The sequence below is a fragment of the Theropithecus gelada genome, chromosome 2 (genome assembly GCF_003255815.1).
Source record: "Theropithecus gelada isolate Dixy chromosome 2, Tgel_1.0, whole genome shotgun sequence".
NCBI classification, from domain to species: Eukaryota; Metazoa; Chordata; class Mammalia; order Primates; family Cercopithecidae; genus Theropithecus; species Theropithecus gelada.
The window spans coordinates 85341139-85359496 of NC_037669.1; the positions used below are offsets into that span (position 1 = coordinate 85341139).

The following is an 18358-nucleotide window of genomic DNA, read 5'->3' on the forward strand; positions in this document are numbered from 1 at the left end:
AGTATTTAACCAAATGGCTACATGTGTTATAACTATTGATCTCTGACCAACACCAAAAATTTTCTCAATTACCACAACGGATATTAGAAGTGAACTCTTACTGGTAAAATTGGACATGTCCACTCTGTGGATTGGTTCAATATGCTGCAGGAACCTTGCCTTTCTCTGCAAGCACCCAAATAAGTACTTTGGGAGCTCTATCTTTAGAAATAGTGCCCCTGGCCAGATTTTTAAACAGTCTTGCCTTCAGCCACTGACTCAGGCCTCTCAGTTACCTGACTCCAAATAGAATGTTAGCTGATTCTTGCAAAGAATGCATTTGCTTTGATGCAAGGGGCCATCAGAACACCTAAAGGATAAAGAGCTGGAACCTCCCTGAGCTTTAAAACAGTTGGCTTTTGTGCATACTTGGTAATAAATATCTGCATAGATGGCAGAATTGGCCTAAGACTTATTACAGCCTCACTGCTAAAGGTTGGAGGATGCCAATAACTACTAAAAATATTTTAACGTGTACAAATTACCTAATTGGCTTGGATTGTTCACTGCAAGGACTTAAGCTGTATTTCCTAGAAATAAAAACTTATCCTATTGGCCAGCATAGGGACTAATCTTTAGCTCAGTGGATGTCTTGTATCCACTGAACTAGGTAACTTTACATCTGGTTCTGCAAGTGTCCCTAGAACACTGATGGCCAAAGAGTAGACTCTCCTGTTTGCTGACCACCTACAGACAGAGAAGGGCAATCCAGCTTAATAAGAGAACCATCAAGCCCATACATTCTGAGTGTTCCTAATTCAGTGCTATGTTGGATTATCATCTCCAGAGAAATGGGAAATTGGTAGACTTAATCTAGATTCCATGAAGTCTGGGGAAATCACCAGACCTTACAAAAATGTCTGGCTCTGCTAATATAGCAAAGGGCCTCTGTGAATGTATGTACTGTGGCCAAGGCACAGCCCTTGCTGTGTCTCTGCATTCCCAGTCACTAATCTTCTTTTCCAAGTTTGTTCCTGTTTGCATTCAGTTGTACTTGCTTGCAAATCTGTTCTTAATAACATTAATAGTTAAAATTAAGATTATTTTAACCTTTAAATAACTTATGTTTAACAAAATCACATTTTCTAAATAAAAAGACCTACACATTTTAGTAACCAAATAGTAAAATCATTTTAAAAAGAAAGTTTTTTCAATACAATACAGTTTTGTTATATATGTATTGTCATACAGTGATCAATACTTCTTGAGAATTTCATGCTTTTACATACCAGAAAACTAAATAAGAAGCAGATTGTCAAGTGCTATGATGGCAAACAGCTGTCAAAAATCTATGATTCCAACCCCCCATTCCTTTAGTATACTGTTACAAAAGTTGAAATGCTAATTCATTAAGGATTGCTTAGCATCTTCTTCAGGAAACTCACTACCATTCTATCCAGATATCAGGCTTTCTGGGAATTTTCCTTTCCAGTCTGGCCCAGAGCAATTAGCTTGGCTTGAATAAGGATTGTAATTAAAAGCAGAGAGCATTGACAATATGATGAAGAACTGAGGGCTAATGCTAAAGAAGCTTCATGGACCTGCATATTTTTCCTGGCCTCTCCCAATATCAAGTTTCTCTGGAGTCCACCTAAATCATGATGATGTCCCACCAAAAAATCACATTCCACACTTCCCCATAAACCATATTTTTAGCAAGAAAACCACTGTTAGGAACTTTTCCATCAGACCCAAGTAATACAGTGTAAACAATATGCCTTAAGCAATCAACCCTCTCCCCAACATATTGCATTTAGCAACATGCACAGAAAAGGAGCACTGCAGAAATCTTGTTCTTCCCCCCAAATGTCCCTGTTCTTCCTTCAAAATCAGTAACTGCTGCTTAGATGACGGTGGCATCCATAAAAACCAGTTGCTTCAGACCTAAACTTGATCATTCAGCTAGGTTTTCAAAAGGAAAGATAAATATGACACATGCATTTTGGAGACAACATTTTAGACTCTCTCTTAGTACCACCATCCATGTTGTAGCAATATTCTTTATATTGTTTCTTCTGTAATTATTGGGGTCTCATTGTACCATTTTAGGAAAAGTATAGTGTAGACAGGCAGAAACAAACAAACTGTAGTGCACAGTGAAGACTGGTGGCAGGACTGAGAACAAGCCACTTAGCCTCTCTGAATTCATCCTGGGTACTTACTCTGTGCTAGGCACAGTATCAGGTTATAGAGACACACCATAGACTGCCCTGGTCCTTATGTTACTGTTCATGAGATAGACAAAACAAGAATTTTTAAAGAGAAGGAAAATTCAAAGCACCTAATTAAGATAATTCTAGAAGATTATAATTTCTATGAAGAAAACCTATAGGGGACCTGAGATGGAAAGGCAATGGACACATTTTAGCTGAGACAAGAAATATGGGAAAAAGCCTCTTCCTCAGTAGAGGAGCAGAGCAGCAGGGCAGTCTTTCCAGTTCAGAAGGAGAAGAATGTTCAAAAGCCCAGGGGAGGAAGAAAGTTTGGGTTGTTCAGGCAACTAAAAAGTGACCAGCACAGCTGATGTTCTGAGAGTGAGGGAGAATGGCCAGAAATGGTGAGGCATTATTGACCATGGTAAGAACTTGGGGGAAATACAGAAAAAAGCACATTAAAAGCACAACTGTAAGGGATTATTTTCAAGGATTTCTTGAATGCCCATTATATACTCGACAGCCAGATTTGATTCCGATCTTGCCAAAATCTTGTTCAAAAATTCCATTCTGGGCCAGGCGTGGTGGCTAATACCTGTAATCCCAGCACTTTGGGAGGACAAGGTGGGTGGATCACCTAAGGTGAGGAGTTCAAGACCAGCCTGTTGAACATGGTGAAAGCTCATCTTTACTAAAAATACAAAAATTAGCTGGGTGTAGTGGCACATGCCTTGCAGTCCCAACTACTTGGGAGGCTGAGGCAGGAGAATCACTTGAACCTGGGAGGTGGAGGTTGCAGTGAGCTGAGATTGTGCCACTGAACTCCAGCCTGGGCAACAGAAGGAGACTCTGTCTAAAAAAGAAAAAAAAAAAGCCCTTCTGTTATAACAGTGGACAGAAGTAACATCAATTTTATCTTAATAATGACAGAGCTGATATGTCAGAAGACCATTATCCTAGCTCCTCAAACCATGAACACATGAATTCAGACCTTTTTGATGAATGTGGCAAAATCTTTGTCGGATTGGTGGTGCTGGGTACCTGAGAGAGAAGCCCAGTCCCATGGTGAAGATGCATCCAATCATCATATGCCTAATGAAGATGGCCTTGAGCAAGGATGCTACATGCTGAGTGAAATGTTGGAGATGATGCCAAGGATGCTACATGCTGAGTGAAATGTTGGAGATGATGCCATTCTTATCTAACAGCTATCAAATGTAGATATTTTCACATGCCCTCCAACCTTTGGATCTCTGAGTCTATGAGATTTATACACCTGATTCTATACATATACCTACTAAGTGTCTCATCATATACCGAGGATGCGACAGTGAACCAGACACCATCTCTCTCCTCAAGGAATTTAAAGTTCAGTGGGAAAAAGTTAATTTGGACTTCTTAATATAATAGTACAAGAAGTTCTAGGATGGTGCTACATGCTTTGGAAACATGCCATCAATGCCCCACTCTAGACTGGAAGTTCATCCAAGGAGGTCAGAGGAGATGATGAAACTGAGACCAAAGGATAAGCCCAGAGGCTTCTGAATGGTGTGGGAGGAAGAGACCACTTCCTGCAGAGAGAACAGCAGGTGCAGTGGTCTAGGTGTGAGAGAATACAGGGTTGGTTCTAGAGACTATAAATGTGTGAGTAGGGTAAGGCTGGCTGGGGGCACGGAATGGGGAAAGGCCCCATTCAAGTTGTAACCTCCAATGTTGGAGAAGGGGCCTACTGGAAGGTGACTGGATCATGGGTGCAGACGTCCCCTCTTGCTGTTCTCCTGATGGTGAGTGAGTACTCACGAGATCTGGTTGTTTAAAAATGTGTAGCACCTCCCCACTCTCTCTCTTGCTCCTGCTCCAGCCATGTAGGATGTGCCTGTTTCCCCTTTGTCTTCCACCATGTTGAAAGAGAAGACTGAGACGTTCACTGGAGTCAGGTCATCAAGGGCTTCAAATGCTTTGAATTTAGGCTCCCCTGGAGGGTTTTAAGCCAGTGGTGATCCTACTTAAGCCAGCAGTGAGCCTTTAGATTCTCTAACTTATTAGTTGACAATTAAAATAACTCAATTATTTATTAAACCTTTTCAAATTGGGTCTTCAAATATTTTCCAGAGGCAGACAGAAAAAGTCATCTAATGTGGTCTCAAGATGTCCCTGCCCTTATAAGGTGTGTGGACAGTGTTTCCCACTGGTCCCTGCTATTGGAATACCATGAGGGTCCATTGAACCCCATGTTCCTCAAAGGAAGGATCTTTCCATGGAAACAACTGCTCCTTGCACAGTTGGCTAAGTGACAGAGAAACAGACTGTAGGATGAGTACTCCAGCCTTGCTTCATCTTGGGCTGCCTTTAATTTGATCACTTCAGAAGAGAAATCAATGACAAGAGTGTTTAATAGTTGTTTCTATCAACCAGAAAAGATGTTGATGTTCCAGATTTTTAGATTAAACAAAATGAAAATTGATTTAAAACCATGTTCCTTTTGCCTGAATAAACTACTGGCTTTCCTTTTCCTTTCTTTGTTCAGAACAAGAGAGAAATTTCCCCTAAGGACCTTGCACTGAGAGACAGATTGAGTCATGTCTGCTCTGTACATCTAATAAGAGCATGTGTCACCAACAGAGTAAGGTTAGGAGGAGCCCTCAATGGCCACCTCACTCACAAGTGGGTGTGAAAGGTCATGAAAGCAGGGGAGGCAAGAGTGATTCTCTTCTACTTTTAAATAGAAGCAGGCTAAGAGGCCAAGTCAGGTGAAATGTTCTTACCTATGGTGTCTTTGTGCCACGGCCTCACAGACAATACATTTATATTTGGCACACTGATTCTTATGGAGTAAAGGTGAAAGAATGAAACCTTCCGCATGGAGAAAATCCTGTGTACAGTAACAGAAGAGAAACTGGCAGCTGATATCAAACCACAGGCTGATTCTCTGGGATTATTTTAATTGTTCTTCATGCTGGTAATAAGAGGAATGTGTTCATTTTAGTCTAAACCATGTCAAAGCATGAGAATCAGCTCTGAGAACTTAAGTTACCCAAATATCTGGGCCACGAAGTGGAGGAAAAGCAGTACAAATTTGGTTGTGTTGGCCAAAATATCTTCCTCAGCTCTCAGAAGGCACAAGGGAGGGAGCTTCCCACCACCCACACAGCAGGGATAGTGTATGGAGGAAGGGCAGCATCCTCCAGGATGTGGGGCCAGGGGGAGGCTGCGGGGACACTTGGGTCCACTGGGGCTGAAAGGAGGATGTGAGCCTGGGGCGCAGAGAACAGGAAAGAAGACCAACTCCTGGGAGTTAGGATCAGAGCCCAGCTAGGCTGTAACTTACAGAAACCTCAAGACAGAAAGACAGAGGTCTAGAAACGCCAACTCCTTCAGACTCTAGGCATTTCCTCCTATCCAGGCCTCTTTTGTTGTTGTTACTATTTTGTTTTGTTTTGCTGTTTTGTTTTTGTTTGGTTGCTGTTTTGTTTTGTTTTTAAATTGGAGACAGGGTCTCACTCTGTTGCTCAGGCTAGAGTGCAGCAGTGCAGTCATGGCTCACTGCAGCCTTGATCTCTGGGGCTCAAGTGATCCTCCCCACCTCAGCCTTCCGAGTAGCTGGGACCACAGGCACATTCCACTGTGCCTGATTGATTTCTTCAATTTATTTTTTATAGCGATGGGGTGTCTCACTATGTTGCCCAGGCTCATCTCCAACTCCTAGGCTCAAGCAATTCTCCTGCCTAAGCCTCTCTAAGTGCTGGAATTACAGGTATAAGCCACTGCAGCCAGCCTCCAGACCTCCTTCTTAGAAAATGTTATCCATAGCCCTGGCTGATCTGTTTCTATCCCTTGGCCTTCTGGGCCATAACTGATTGTATAAATGATGGACATCTGACCTCAATGGAATCAAGGGCTAGAGTAAGTTGTGTATATAATTCGCTAAGAAATGTAAACTCAGATACAGATACACACACACACTGATTTCATCCCTATTGGATTTAAACTGGGGCATTATGTAAAGTCAGGACTTGGAGGAGACCAGGAGACCATGTTTCACCCATGATTTGGGGGCGGCAGGTAGGAGGGACATGAAGAAAGCACAAAGGAAGAAGGAAGAAAGAACAGAAAGAGTAGTCATTTGTTCTTGGTGGCTTCTTGCTCTTGATGGTCCTTGTCCCTCCTGGGGCTGCCCCTGAGCCATCCAGTAAATTTCTCCCAGCTTGAGTGGGTTCTCTTGCCTAGAGCCAATGCTTTCTAAGAGGTGACAGAAGTACAATGAGCCAGTGTTTGATCATCAGAAGTGATGAAGAACAATAAGCCCAAAATATGATAATATAGTCATATTACTATAATAACTTCCTCAATTTGATCTTTGAATACAGATACAACCTCCCAATTCCCACAGCCATCTTTCCTAACTGGACTCAACCCAGCACTCTGTTGTAAACTTAAGGGTACAACAGAGAATCCACAAGCAGAGAATCCTATACTACTATTCTCAGAGGTTGACACCTGATTACTTAGAATACTACCTAGGCTCTGCAGTGCCAGGAAAGATGAAAACAATGCTTCAGAGCCTCCCTGGGATATGGCTAAGCAACTGGGCTTCCCGTCTGCATTTCCCAATGCCTACCAGAGGACCTCTGCTTCTATGTGCTTTATATGAAAGGGTCCACAAAGACATTTAACTAAAGGGCTCTGTAGCTTAACAATATGGTATCATAATTAATACCCTGCTGATATGGTACATGATCTTAGACATGGACTGGTTTCAGATTCTACCAACAAGTTCTGTGCAGGACTCTGGTACTTCTCAGTCTTCCCAGGATCAGTTTCCTTTTGGATTGATTTCTCCTCACTCCGTGAGATTCAGGCCATTAAGTCAAAGGTCCATCTTATCTCTCAATGTTTGGCTGTGACTCAAACAGGCCTATCTATCATAAGCTCAATATAAATGCTGAAAGGCAAACAAATTAAGGGTTATAAACGTAATGAAAGTTAACATTATGTTAGATACCAAAAACAGTAGAGCCATTTTTGGCACCATGTAGAGCAATCCTGTCTGGGAATTAAGCCAACAAGAGTCAAGGAACAGTGGCCGGGAGCAGTGGCTCACACCTGTAATCCCAGCACTTTGGGAGGCTGAGGCAGGCAGATCACAAGATCAGGAGTTCGAGACCAGCCTGGCCAATATGGTGAAACCCTGTCTCTACCAAAAATACAAAAAGTTAGCCAGGTGTGGTGGCAGGCGCCTGCAATTCCAGCTACTCAGGAGGCTGAGGCAGGAGAATCACTTGAACCCAGGAGGCAGAGGTTGCAGTGAGCCAAGATTGTGCCATTACACTCTAGCCTGGGTGACAGTGAGACTCCACTAAAAAAAAAAAAAAAAAAAAAAAAAAAAAAAAAAAAAAAGAGTCAAAGAGCAAGTCAAAATAATACGGTTTGGGTCTATGTACCCGCCCAAATCTTGTGTCAAATTGTAACCCCCAATGTTGGAGAAGGGGCCTGCTGGGAGGTGACTGACATCCCCCCTTGCTGTTCTCCTGACAGTGAGTGAGTGCTCACGAGATCTGATTGTTTAAAAGTGTGTAGCACCTCCCCACGCTCTCTCTTCCTCTGCTCCAGCCATGTAGGATGTGTCTGCTTTCCCTTTGCCTTCCCCCATGACTGTAAGTTTCCTGAGGCCTCCTCAGCCATGCTTTCTATACAAGCTATGCTTTCTGGAACCTGAGTCAATTAAACCTCTTTTCTTTATAAATTATCCAGTCTCAGTCTCGGGTAGTTATTTATATTAATAGCAATGTAAGATGAAACCAATACAACCCCTGAATCTAGTCACGCCTCAAGACAGAACTGCATAGACATCCTGGTTCCAAGAATCATCAAATTGCCTTTTTGACCACTGCCACTTTGTACTGGAAGCTGTGACTTGTAAACAAAGAGTGCTGTATAATCTATCATGCTGATGGTTATTCAGGCTAGATGCTCTTATCCATTTGTATATGGCAGAGGATATCGGCTGTTCTTTCATTACAGACAGATGCAAATCATTAATCCATAAAAGTAGAAACAACAATAAACACCTGAAATCTAGAAATCATTTTCATTTTTAGCCCTAAGCTTTTCTACTAGTTTACAGTCATACATATGGAGTGTTACGACATCTTTTCTGAAGTTAATATGTTTATATCATCAATTCATAGTTTTATAATACCAACTCAAAATAAAAAACAAGGTTGAGCTCAGAAAAAAAATTTGTTTAACAGAAAACTCTAGAATCAAATGGAAGAGGAAAATATTTGGATGGATATAAGCGGTACCAAAAATCAGGAATACACTCATATTTTTAACATCTCCTGGAAAAAATACTCATAATAGTAATCTGTTTCAATGGAAATAAAGTACCGTAATATTTATAGTCTGTGCCAGAGTTATAATGACTGTGGGGCCAGAAGTGAAGTGTCACAGCATGCTCCACATGTTTTTAACACGGTTTCTAAAGGCTCTGGAGGCTATTAAATTTAATGAACCCATCTGCTATGAAATAGAGGTCCCAATATAATCAGTTTCCTCCTTGCCATGTAATGCAGATGGCATTCTCTGTTCCACAACCCAGCAGGATGGTTTATGTTTCTCTTTACATGTGTCTCTTTGTTTTGACGATTTGAACTTCTTTGATATGCAGCAGTGTCTTGGAAAAATACTGTAAATTCCATTTCCAAGCCCAACAACATCCTTAGTATGGCTTTGACCCTGTTTAATTGCTTCTAGGCAGTAAGAGTAAGAGTAAGAGCTTAAAGTAATCACCCAAACGACTCCTAAATGGCCTAGGTGCCATTCCTAGATGGGAAACTGAAACAAATGTGCTATTTATCAAATGCAAAGTGTTTTCTCCAAGTTGAACTTAGTGGGGGGTGAGGAGGAGGGATACAGGTCCAATTTGCAAATGCAACTAAATTGGTTTGAAAAGTTCCTACAAATTGCCTACTGAATTGCATTACCAGCAAATGGGAGGGGTAAGAAGGCTTCATAATGAATTCTCATTATTTTAAATGGTCACATTCCCACTGTTTCTAAAACATTTCTTTGCTTCCCTTCTGCGTGTCACTGTGGTCTGTGTAAACTCCCCTGGAGGGGCTGATCAGGAATGCTGATGCTTCCTTGATTTGATACTGGTTCTACCCTGCACAGCAAGTTGAATAGCATTCCCAAGCTGATTAAGACCCAACTCCAAAGCACAAGTCATTTGCTTTTAAAATGGAGCAAATTCCATTGTTAATGACTTTTTGCTCTGCACCTAAGAGATAATGACTATGCATGACTTGTATTCAGATGAGAGGCCTATGAATTTCAGAATTCTGGTGTTTGCTGTTTTGTCAATTAATACATGAGATCTTATTAGATTAAACATAATTAATGTTGTTAACATTAAGTCATTTATTTGGGTTTCACCAGGAAAACAAATTGAACAGAACAGCCAAGCAGGAAACAGAATATTTAATCAGACTGGTAGCAACAAGCAGGGAGAATGGGCCCTGAAAGGAAGTTTTGTCAGTTTCTGATTCTAGAATTGGTTAAATACAATGGCTGGCTCTCATGTGCAAGAACCCAAACTCAGCTTCTGTTCACAGTTAAACTTTTATCTTGAACTTGTCCAGAACCTAAACTATGAATCAATGTATAATAGGGAAAGCACCATACTCATGGGTCATTTTTAAGCTATTTATTTAAGCATTAAATCAGTTTTATAATTATATTTATTGTTGCTGGGTTTTCAGCCACAAAAACTGATAAGTCAAGCAAAGAGGAATTCCTTTTCCTTAACTACCCAGATAATTACAGAGAAAGAAGAGTCAGACCACATTAAGCCATCTTTTGGGTACAAATGTCCAAACGTACTAGATAATCAACAAATACTTACCTACTTCCTTAGTATTTAGTAGAAATAATATATATCAGCAGGGTCACAGGTCTTCTGATTCCTAAAGGAATCATAGCTCCTTTCAGACTGCAATATAACAAAGAGAACCAGGCTCCTCTGGGAAACATCAGTGCTAAGTAGAAATGTTATGATGAAGAATGGACATAGCTATCCTAAAACCTTCTCTTGACAGTTTGCAGGAGATATGGTTGCATATCCTTCCAGCATTATCTTTCCCTCTCAGACCAGAACGCATGGACACAGGCTATTGGGGTAGGCAAGATTCAAAAATAGCCCCCAAGATTTCTGCCCCAAGTACATGCCCCATCAAATTCTCTTTCCTTGAGTGTAAGCTGATGGGATATCCCTGATATAATTAGATTACTAATCAATTGACTTGGAGTTAATTTAAAAAGAAATGATCCTGAGTCAGCCGGACTTAATGGAAGAAGCTTTTAAGGGAAGGTGAAGCATCAGAGAGATGTGTTTTTGCTGGGCTGGAGGAAGACAAACAGCATTGTGTGACAGCCTACAGGGGCCACGTGGCAAGGAACTTTGGGTGGCCTCTGGGAGCTGGGAGTAGTCCCCAGCTGACAGCAAGCAAGAAAATGGGAACTCAGTCCTATAAGGGCACAGAACTGAATTCTGCCAACAAGCTGAATGAGCTTGGGGGAGGCCCCTGAGTTGCAGATGAGACCTGCAGTGCAGCTAGCACTTCCTTGCAGCCTTGTGAGTGCCTGAGCTGAGGATCCACCTAACTTGCGCTGAGACTTTTGATCCATGGCAACCTGGAGATGATACACTTGTGTTGTTTAAAGCCACTGAGTCTGTGCTGATTTGTTAAAGGGCAGTAGAGAACTAGCAGAGCCATACAGGCGATGCTGACCCACATAACGGGAGTGCGTTGGTTGTTTCTAGCTGGAAATCACAGCTGCTCACACACCAATTAGCGGCCCCTCTCTGTGTCTGGAAAGATCTGTTCTCCTTCTTGGAGTACACAGCTGCCCGAGGCCACTGAGACAATAAGACAAAAAGCAGACACTAACCCAGCCCTGAGATCCACCACATCAACCAAGGATGACACAAACAAATCAAGGAAAATTACCCTATAGAAAGAAAGAAAGAAAAATTAAGTATCAATTTTCTCTGAATGCAGGGAAGATGTTTTTTTTCCTCCTTGGTTTTTTATGGTTGCTTTGCCCATATTCAACACAGTGGTAATTTTTTAGCAACTTTCTTTAGAGTCTTTCCAAGGCATTCATTTACAGATTCATAGAAGCAATGACTTTCTTTTCATACTTAAAATGTGTTGGTTTAACTAATATTTAATTCATTTATACAATTATGATAAAATTACCACTGGCATCAATAGGTTTGGGAATGAAGACAACTGACTTCAAGTAAGCTTTTGCAACTCAGGCATGGGGAACAGACATATGCTTCGTGCACCAGAATGGCCTTCCAGATCACGTGTCCAGGGTGCTATGGGCGACACGCACAAATGGTTGCATTGCCAAGGGTGCTTAACTGACACTGAGCCAGTTTAAGCTGTGGCCAGTTAACCCTTTTTCCGTTTAGAAAAAAAAAAAAAAAGTGTAGCTCGCTGCCAGCATTAATTTAATTTTGCATAAACACGGTTTTTGAGGTTGAGGCAAATCTGACTGATTTTCAATGTGAAAATAAAATATAAAAACTGTTCTTCGAATTATTTCTAAAACAGAACTAACATCAGAATTGTCTGAATCATCAGAATCACTTATTCTGGAAAAATCAGATTCATCAAATGAATCTTCGGCCAACAACTGTTTGAGAATGATGTTAACATCATGTGTAGGAATACAATATTCTCTAGGATTTGACATTTTTAGCCATCATATGTAAATACCACTACTAAAAACAGAATGTTTTGAGAAACAAAAGACATCATTCTCCTTATAGAATATTTATAGAAAAATGATAATAAAAGTGAGATACTTCGTGGCAAAGTTATCTCAGGTTACCCGCTGCAGCCACAACTGTCAGCAGCAAGTATTTTTGGGGCAAATGGGCAAAGGGTGAAGAGGGCTGCTACCATATTTCCCTTTCCTTGTGTAATTCAGCAAGGGCTCTCCTCAGTAAGGGTGTTAGGGGTGAAAGGTTTTGCCTGGCTAGTGCAGCACAATACCAATGTTTTCTGGGGACACTGACCCAGGCACCAACCCCCAGACATTAGTGCCTGGCTCACAGCACATAATTACAGCCAAATGAATTCCAAAGAATTAAAGAGTATCTTTAAACAAACAACGTTTTCCAAGATACTCATCAGACTTAACTACCAAGTTCTATTATGAATATGGTATCAATCATGTTGTAGTTACTATGTGAGACCCAGCTCAAAGAAAGGAGAATCCAGTATTTTTTAAAACTTCCCTCAGCCCGGGAAATACACTCACACTAGGTTTCCTAAAATTGGGAAATGACAATAAATAGTATTTACTGCATTCACACCATGCATAGACATTTAATCCTTAGAGTGAACCCTGGAAGGCAGGTCGTATTCTTATCTTAGAAATGAGGAAAACTAGACTTAAAGAGGCTAAGTAACTGGCTGAAAGTCACAGAGCAAATATGGAGAAGGCATGCAACTCAAACCTGGGATGTTGTTCTAATCTAAATTCAGTGCCCTTAGTAAATAAACTAAGGTAGATGATAACTATGCTTAAATAATAATAATAAAAAATTCCAGAGCTACCAATACCAACAAAACATCAGGTTACTAAAATGGAGTCAATCACCAGCCCTAATGCCAAGTGCTCCTGGAGTCTAGTCTCTTTCATTACTGCAAGCTGGGTCACCTTAGGGTAATGCTGGCTTGGAACTGTCCTGGATGTGTCAGGACAGTCATGAATTCAAAATTGCTCATCTCCCCTTTGATCTTCTGGGTGGTTCCAAAGTTGGTGAGCATCTCAGAATTTAGACTCTGCAGACGAGTTCACCATATGAATCATATTTTGATCCCATATAAATGATGGGGTTTTTTTTGGTGGTTGTTGTTTGTTTGTGTCCTGGCAGAATCCAGGTCCAGATGAAGAGCTGGAAGAAACTGCTGCTTCCTGGTAAGAGGTACCTGTTGAAGCAGCAGCTGCCTTCTCTTCACCCAGCAGACCTAAGAAAGAGGAAGACAGACTCCCCAGTGTCCCTCCTGGCCTGACAGGTTGCTCAACACCACGAAGAGAAGGAACCCTTAGAACATTCTACCAGGAGATCTATTTATCAGGGCAATTTGCAAAGATACAGCAACAGAACCTTGGGAAGCAGAGCAACAATGTTGGCTATCATTTTAGGGATAACCTGATTCTGTGGGTTTAGTTTTATGAACCTCAAAGAGTTCTTTAAGAAGTAGAATAAATGAGCTTTGTCATCTTGGCATACAAAGTTTACTTAATAATGGGCCACTTGAAATATTATTTTATTTTAAAGTAAATAAGAATGACTATGGCACAGAATGTAAATTTTATGCAAATGTTTAAGATAAAGCAAAAGACTTCAGAGACTTTCCTCTATAACTACATACCCAGATCTGCCTCAGACCATCTACTTTGGCTCTGTGGTCACAAAAGTTCTTTAGTGCAAAAGCTTGAGTAGCAATGGGTTCTCCCTCTAACTTCCTATATCTGTATGTAATTAGCAAATCTAATGTAACGACCGATTTAAGTGATGAACATTACCTAAAACAAGACATCATATTAATGCAAAGCTGTATCTGCTTCATGAGCTTATATCTGCCGTAAGCGTCAGGTTATGTGTCCCTGGTCAAAACAATACACGAGTGTGATGTGTCTTTCTCTGCAGGCACACAATGTCCATCTGCTTCTCCATTGGTGATGCTAATTTTGAGGGCCCACTCAAGATGTTGCTGAGATTCATCCAATATACAGTATACTAAGACAGTGTACATGGTATCCCACTGTTCAGGTGCTACTTTTTCCCCCTCATGACTAATGAAAAGTCTAGGGAAGCATTTTGAGATCATAAAAATACACTGCTTATCATCAAACTTTCCCCCTAGATTTAGCATCCACTGACAGACCTTTGCCCTAACTGGTCTTTACCAAAATGGTTGCAAAATAGTGATTTTCCAACTCCATCACTCCCTCCTCATTTACCAGTCAGCACTCCATTGTACACTGGACCCTTCTCACCCACTTACTTACCTATCTGGTTCATCTGTTTGGGATTTGTTTAGTTATTTATTATCCATAAGGACTTGTGGATTTCTGTTTTATTCAACAAGTTACAAGCCATTATTGTCATTCCTTATTTTGATGCTCAAATTGTCCCAGATTTGACCAATGAGAGCCTCTTCATGCTGATCCTGTGTCCTTTTGACATGACCACATTATTGTTTTGAGCACTTCCTTAGTTTCTGGCACAAAATATGCCAGGCTTATTATTATTATAGTCATCATCATTATTACTATTTGGTACCTTCTCTGCTGCAGCCCTAGAATAAGCAATTACTCTAAGGGTCCCTGGCTCCTCTTAGTGGGGACTGTTTTTTTAGAAGCCAGAATCTGGGTACTGGATGGGCTCATTGCTACTTGGGTGCCACTGCTTGTAGGTCCTTTCGAAGGACAGAGTTGGGATTTTTCAATCAAGTCTAATCCCATAGGCAGATCCCCTGTCTTCAGCATTTACACATTTGCCCAATCCCACCATACTCACAAAATAGATTCAGAATTGCTGTAACCATATTACCACAAATGATACCAAATGGAGTTTAGAATTTATTTGCAGTTCTTTTTTCCTCCCTAGATCGAGGGGTAGATAGTGAAAGTATTGTGTTCAAAATTTAATATTGTGTGTACTACTATATTCTAAAGCTTTTTTCCCTCCCTTTCTGAGAAATTTTGCTATTCACTTGCAATATTATTGGATTCATTTTCTTCTGTTTGAATTCACTTTTAATTTTCCCCCAGTCTTGTTTAATTTTTGAATACATAGAACATTAATATGCTTCAAAAGTCAAAACTGTGCAAAAAGGTATACTCAGAGATGTGTCATTTTCTCCCCAAGCCCTGCACCACCTCCCACATCCTAACAAGATGTAGGACAAAGGTCTGCCAATGGACGCTAACAAGATGTGGGAGGTGGTGCAGAGGAGATGGCTTGGGAAGGGAATGATAGTTCTGTTGGTAACCAGTTCTGTTGGTTTGTGGTTTATTCTGTTTCTTGTTTTTGCTTTTTTTTTTTTTTGTAAAATAAGTAATTACACATCTACTTTTTGCATTTCTTATATAAAAGGTAGTATGCTATATATAATTCTTGCAAAAAGTAGTATGCTATATGTGATTTTGCTCATTTTACTTAGAAGTATATTCTGTAAACCACTCTCTATCAACTAATAAAGGTCATTCTCATTCTTGTTTTTAATATTGACTCCATTAGGTGTAGGTACCATAGTCTATTCAATCTCTTATGTTTGGGCATTGAAGTAACTTCCAATATTTTGAAATTACAAGCTATTCTGCAATGAACAAATTTGTGCATATATATTTTTGTGCTGTTAGAGGTTCATCTACAGGGTTGAATTCTTAGAAGTTTGCTGGGTCAAAGGGTAAATGCAAATTAACCTCCATAGAGATTGCCCCATTTGGCATTCCCACAATCAGTGAATAAGACTGTCCCTTTTCCCATAGCCTCACCAACAGAGTGCATGGTTAAGCTTTTAGTTTTTGCCACTCTGATGGGTGAGAAATGGTATCTCATTATAGTTTAATTTGCATTTTTCTTATTATGAAGTTGTACATCTTTTCTTATGTTTAAAATCCATTTTTTATTCTTTTTTGTGAATTCTCAGTTTTTTTGCTCATTTTGGTCCTATAGCAATTTTGGGGGGTTCTCTTCAATTTAAAAAAGTTATTTATATATTAGAGATTATTAATTCTTCATGTGTGCTATATGTCACAAATATTTTCTCCTATTTTATCATTTGTCTTTTGGCTTTGCTTATGATGTGTTTTTGGCTTACAAAATTTTTTTGTTGTTATTCTTATTTTAAGTAGTCAAACTTATTTATCTTTCTCCTTATTGCCTGTAGATTTTGCAGTCATTATTAGAAAGTCTTCCCAGAATGCAGGTCACAAAGAAATTTACCCAGGTTTTCTTCTAGTGCTTGTAATGGTTTCATGTTTTACAATTTAGACGTCTGATCCACTTGGATTTCTTCCTTGGGTATGATGTGAAGACTGAACTAATTCTACTTTTCTCTAAATGGCTCTGATTTTCCCAAAAGCATCTGTTACAAAGCCCATCTTAGCCCCACTGATCTGAGACGTCACCTCTATTATATACTATATCCCCATATGTAGTTGATTTTGTTGGACCTTCTACTCTACTGATCTGTCTATCCAGGTGCTACTACCACGTTTTAATTATAGAAAATGTGTCTTATATATTTTTTAAATTGATGAAACAAACAAAATGACTGATCAAACTGGCTCTTTGGGGTTTGTAGTACACAAAACCACTGAGTGATCTGGTTACTTTAATACTAGCTAGCCACACTCCTCCTCCTCCTTACTCCTATTTTTCCTGCCTTACCCAACAACATATAAGAAGAGATGAAGTTATCACCATGGTTGCTATTGTTAATACGGTGCCAACATAAATGGGGCAGCTTATTTTGTTTCCATGATTTAAAGCCAAACTGGGGACAGACTCAAGCTGATAAAAGCTCACAGTCTCCCCGGCATCGGAGAAGGCTTTTCAGATCAACATCCATCTTTATTCAAGATGACTTTTCCTGGGGAAGGAGTCTCCCTTTTTGACAAGGAGATACATTCGTATTTCCAGGGCTGCATTGCATACTTTAAGACTGAGACGGGGCAGGCTGCTGTGGCCTGGCCTGTGTCATGGTGTCCCCTGAAATGAGTTCCCACATGCTTTTCCTGCCCTGAGTTTGCCTGCAGCTGCCAGAAGTGCAGCAGGAATGAGAGAGCCCAGGGAGAAAAAAGCTGACCCATGACAGCCATCGAGATCACTCTGGAGGACAGCTGTGTCTGGGTTACAGTGATTAATGTGATGTTAATCCCAACAAAAATGACTGGAGAGAGGCCCTGTAAGAACATTTACAATCAATAAATGAAAAACACCACTCCCATCAGACTCATTATCACTATGAAAAATCACCCTGAGATTACATAAGAAACCCGGCCATTGAGCCATTACTTGATGACTGGCAAAGCTCCTCGTTTTCAGCTAATTCGGCATCAGAATCTCCTGCTTAGAATTCGGCTTTAGAATTCGGCCCATGGCCAGAGTTCAAACAACAATCAAGTGCCTACTGAACCACCATTCAAGCATATTCTCACTTATGCATGGGAAGGAAATGCAACTGCAGCCTCCATGGTGGCCCCAATTCATTATTAGAGCTGAGCTTTGGTTACATTCCCAATTGAGACACAAAGATTCATTGCCAGGACTAGCGCTCACATATGGTGAGGACAGAATCTAAGAATGCTTGTAATCATTGCTACACTTACAGAATTTGAACACATGTGAAAAAGCAGCATAGAAGTAACTAGAAAAGACACAAGCAAAACGTGATTTCTTTTGCACAGACCAGCTACCTTTCTGAAGTATATGTCATACTTTCTAGTACATTATGATTATTCACCAACTTTGCTTGTCAAGGTGATCAACACTATACATACAATCAAGAAAAGTGCCACTGAACCCAAAAAATACGAGTGATACAGTTGCTATGTTCTAGAATTAACACAATTTAGGGATGGGGGTAAAGCTCAGCCTCTTTTCCAGGGCCCCGTGGACTCACAGTGCTGTCGATGTAAGCTTCAGTCCACACCACATCATGCTCCTGGTCGATGACTTTGGGCCGGCTGAGCACGTGAAGGTATTCCATGACATTCTCCTGCACATCAGCCAAGGTGGAGATTTGAGTAAAAAATCCTGCCAAAACCCAAGGGAGGGCCAAATTTAGTAACAGACCGAAAGACCTGCAACTGGGAGTATGCATATGCCACGCTTTCTTGTCCCTTTTCTTTGTGACAACACGTTTAAGTGCAGATGACTGTGCCCATTTTAAAGATAAGATGACTGATACAAGCTCTGCCTCCCGGGTTCACGCCATTCTTCTGTCTCAGCCTCCCGAGTAGCTGGGACTACAGGCGTCCGTCACCACACCTGGCTAATGTTTTGTATTTTTAGTGGAGACGGGGTTTCACCATGTTAGCTAGGACGGTCTCTAGTATCTTTCTTT

The 18358-nt window shown here is 40.6% G+C and overlaps 1 protein-coding gene across 2 annotated transcripts in view; it reads right to left on the bottom strand.

Annotated features, from left to right (window-relative positions):
• CACNA2D3 (calcium voltage-gated channel auxiliary subunit alpha2delta 3) overlaps positions 1-18358 on the bottom strand; it is a 930450-nt gene that overhangs the window by 281944 nt on the left and 630148 nt on the right. For both annotated transcript variants that reach the window (XM_025377234.1, XM_025377233.1), the window contains exon 13: positions 17915-18048. In XM_025377234.1, the coding sequence (XP_025233019.1) occupies positions 17915-18048 (134 nt within the window). The remainder of the gene's footprint in view (positions 1-17914; positions 18049-18358) is intronic.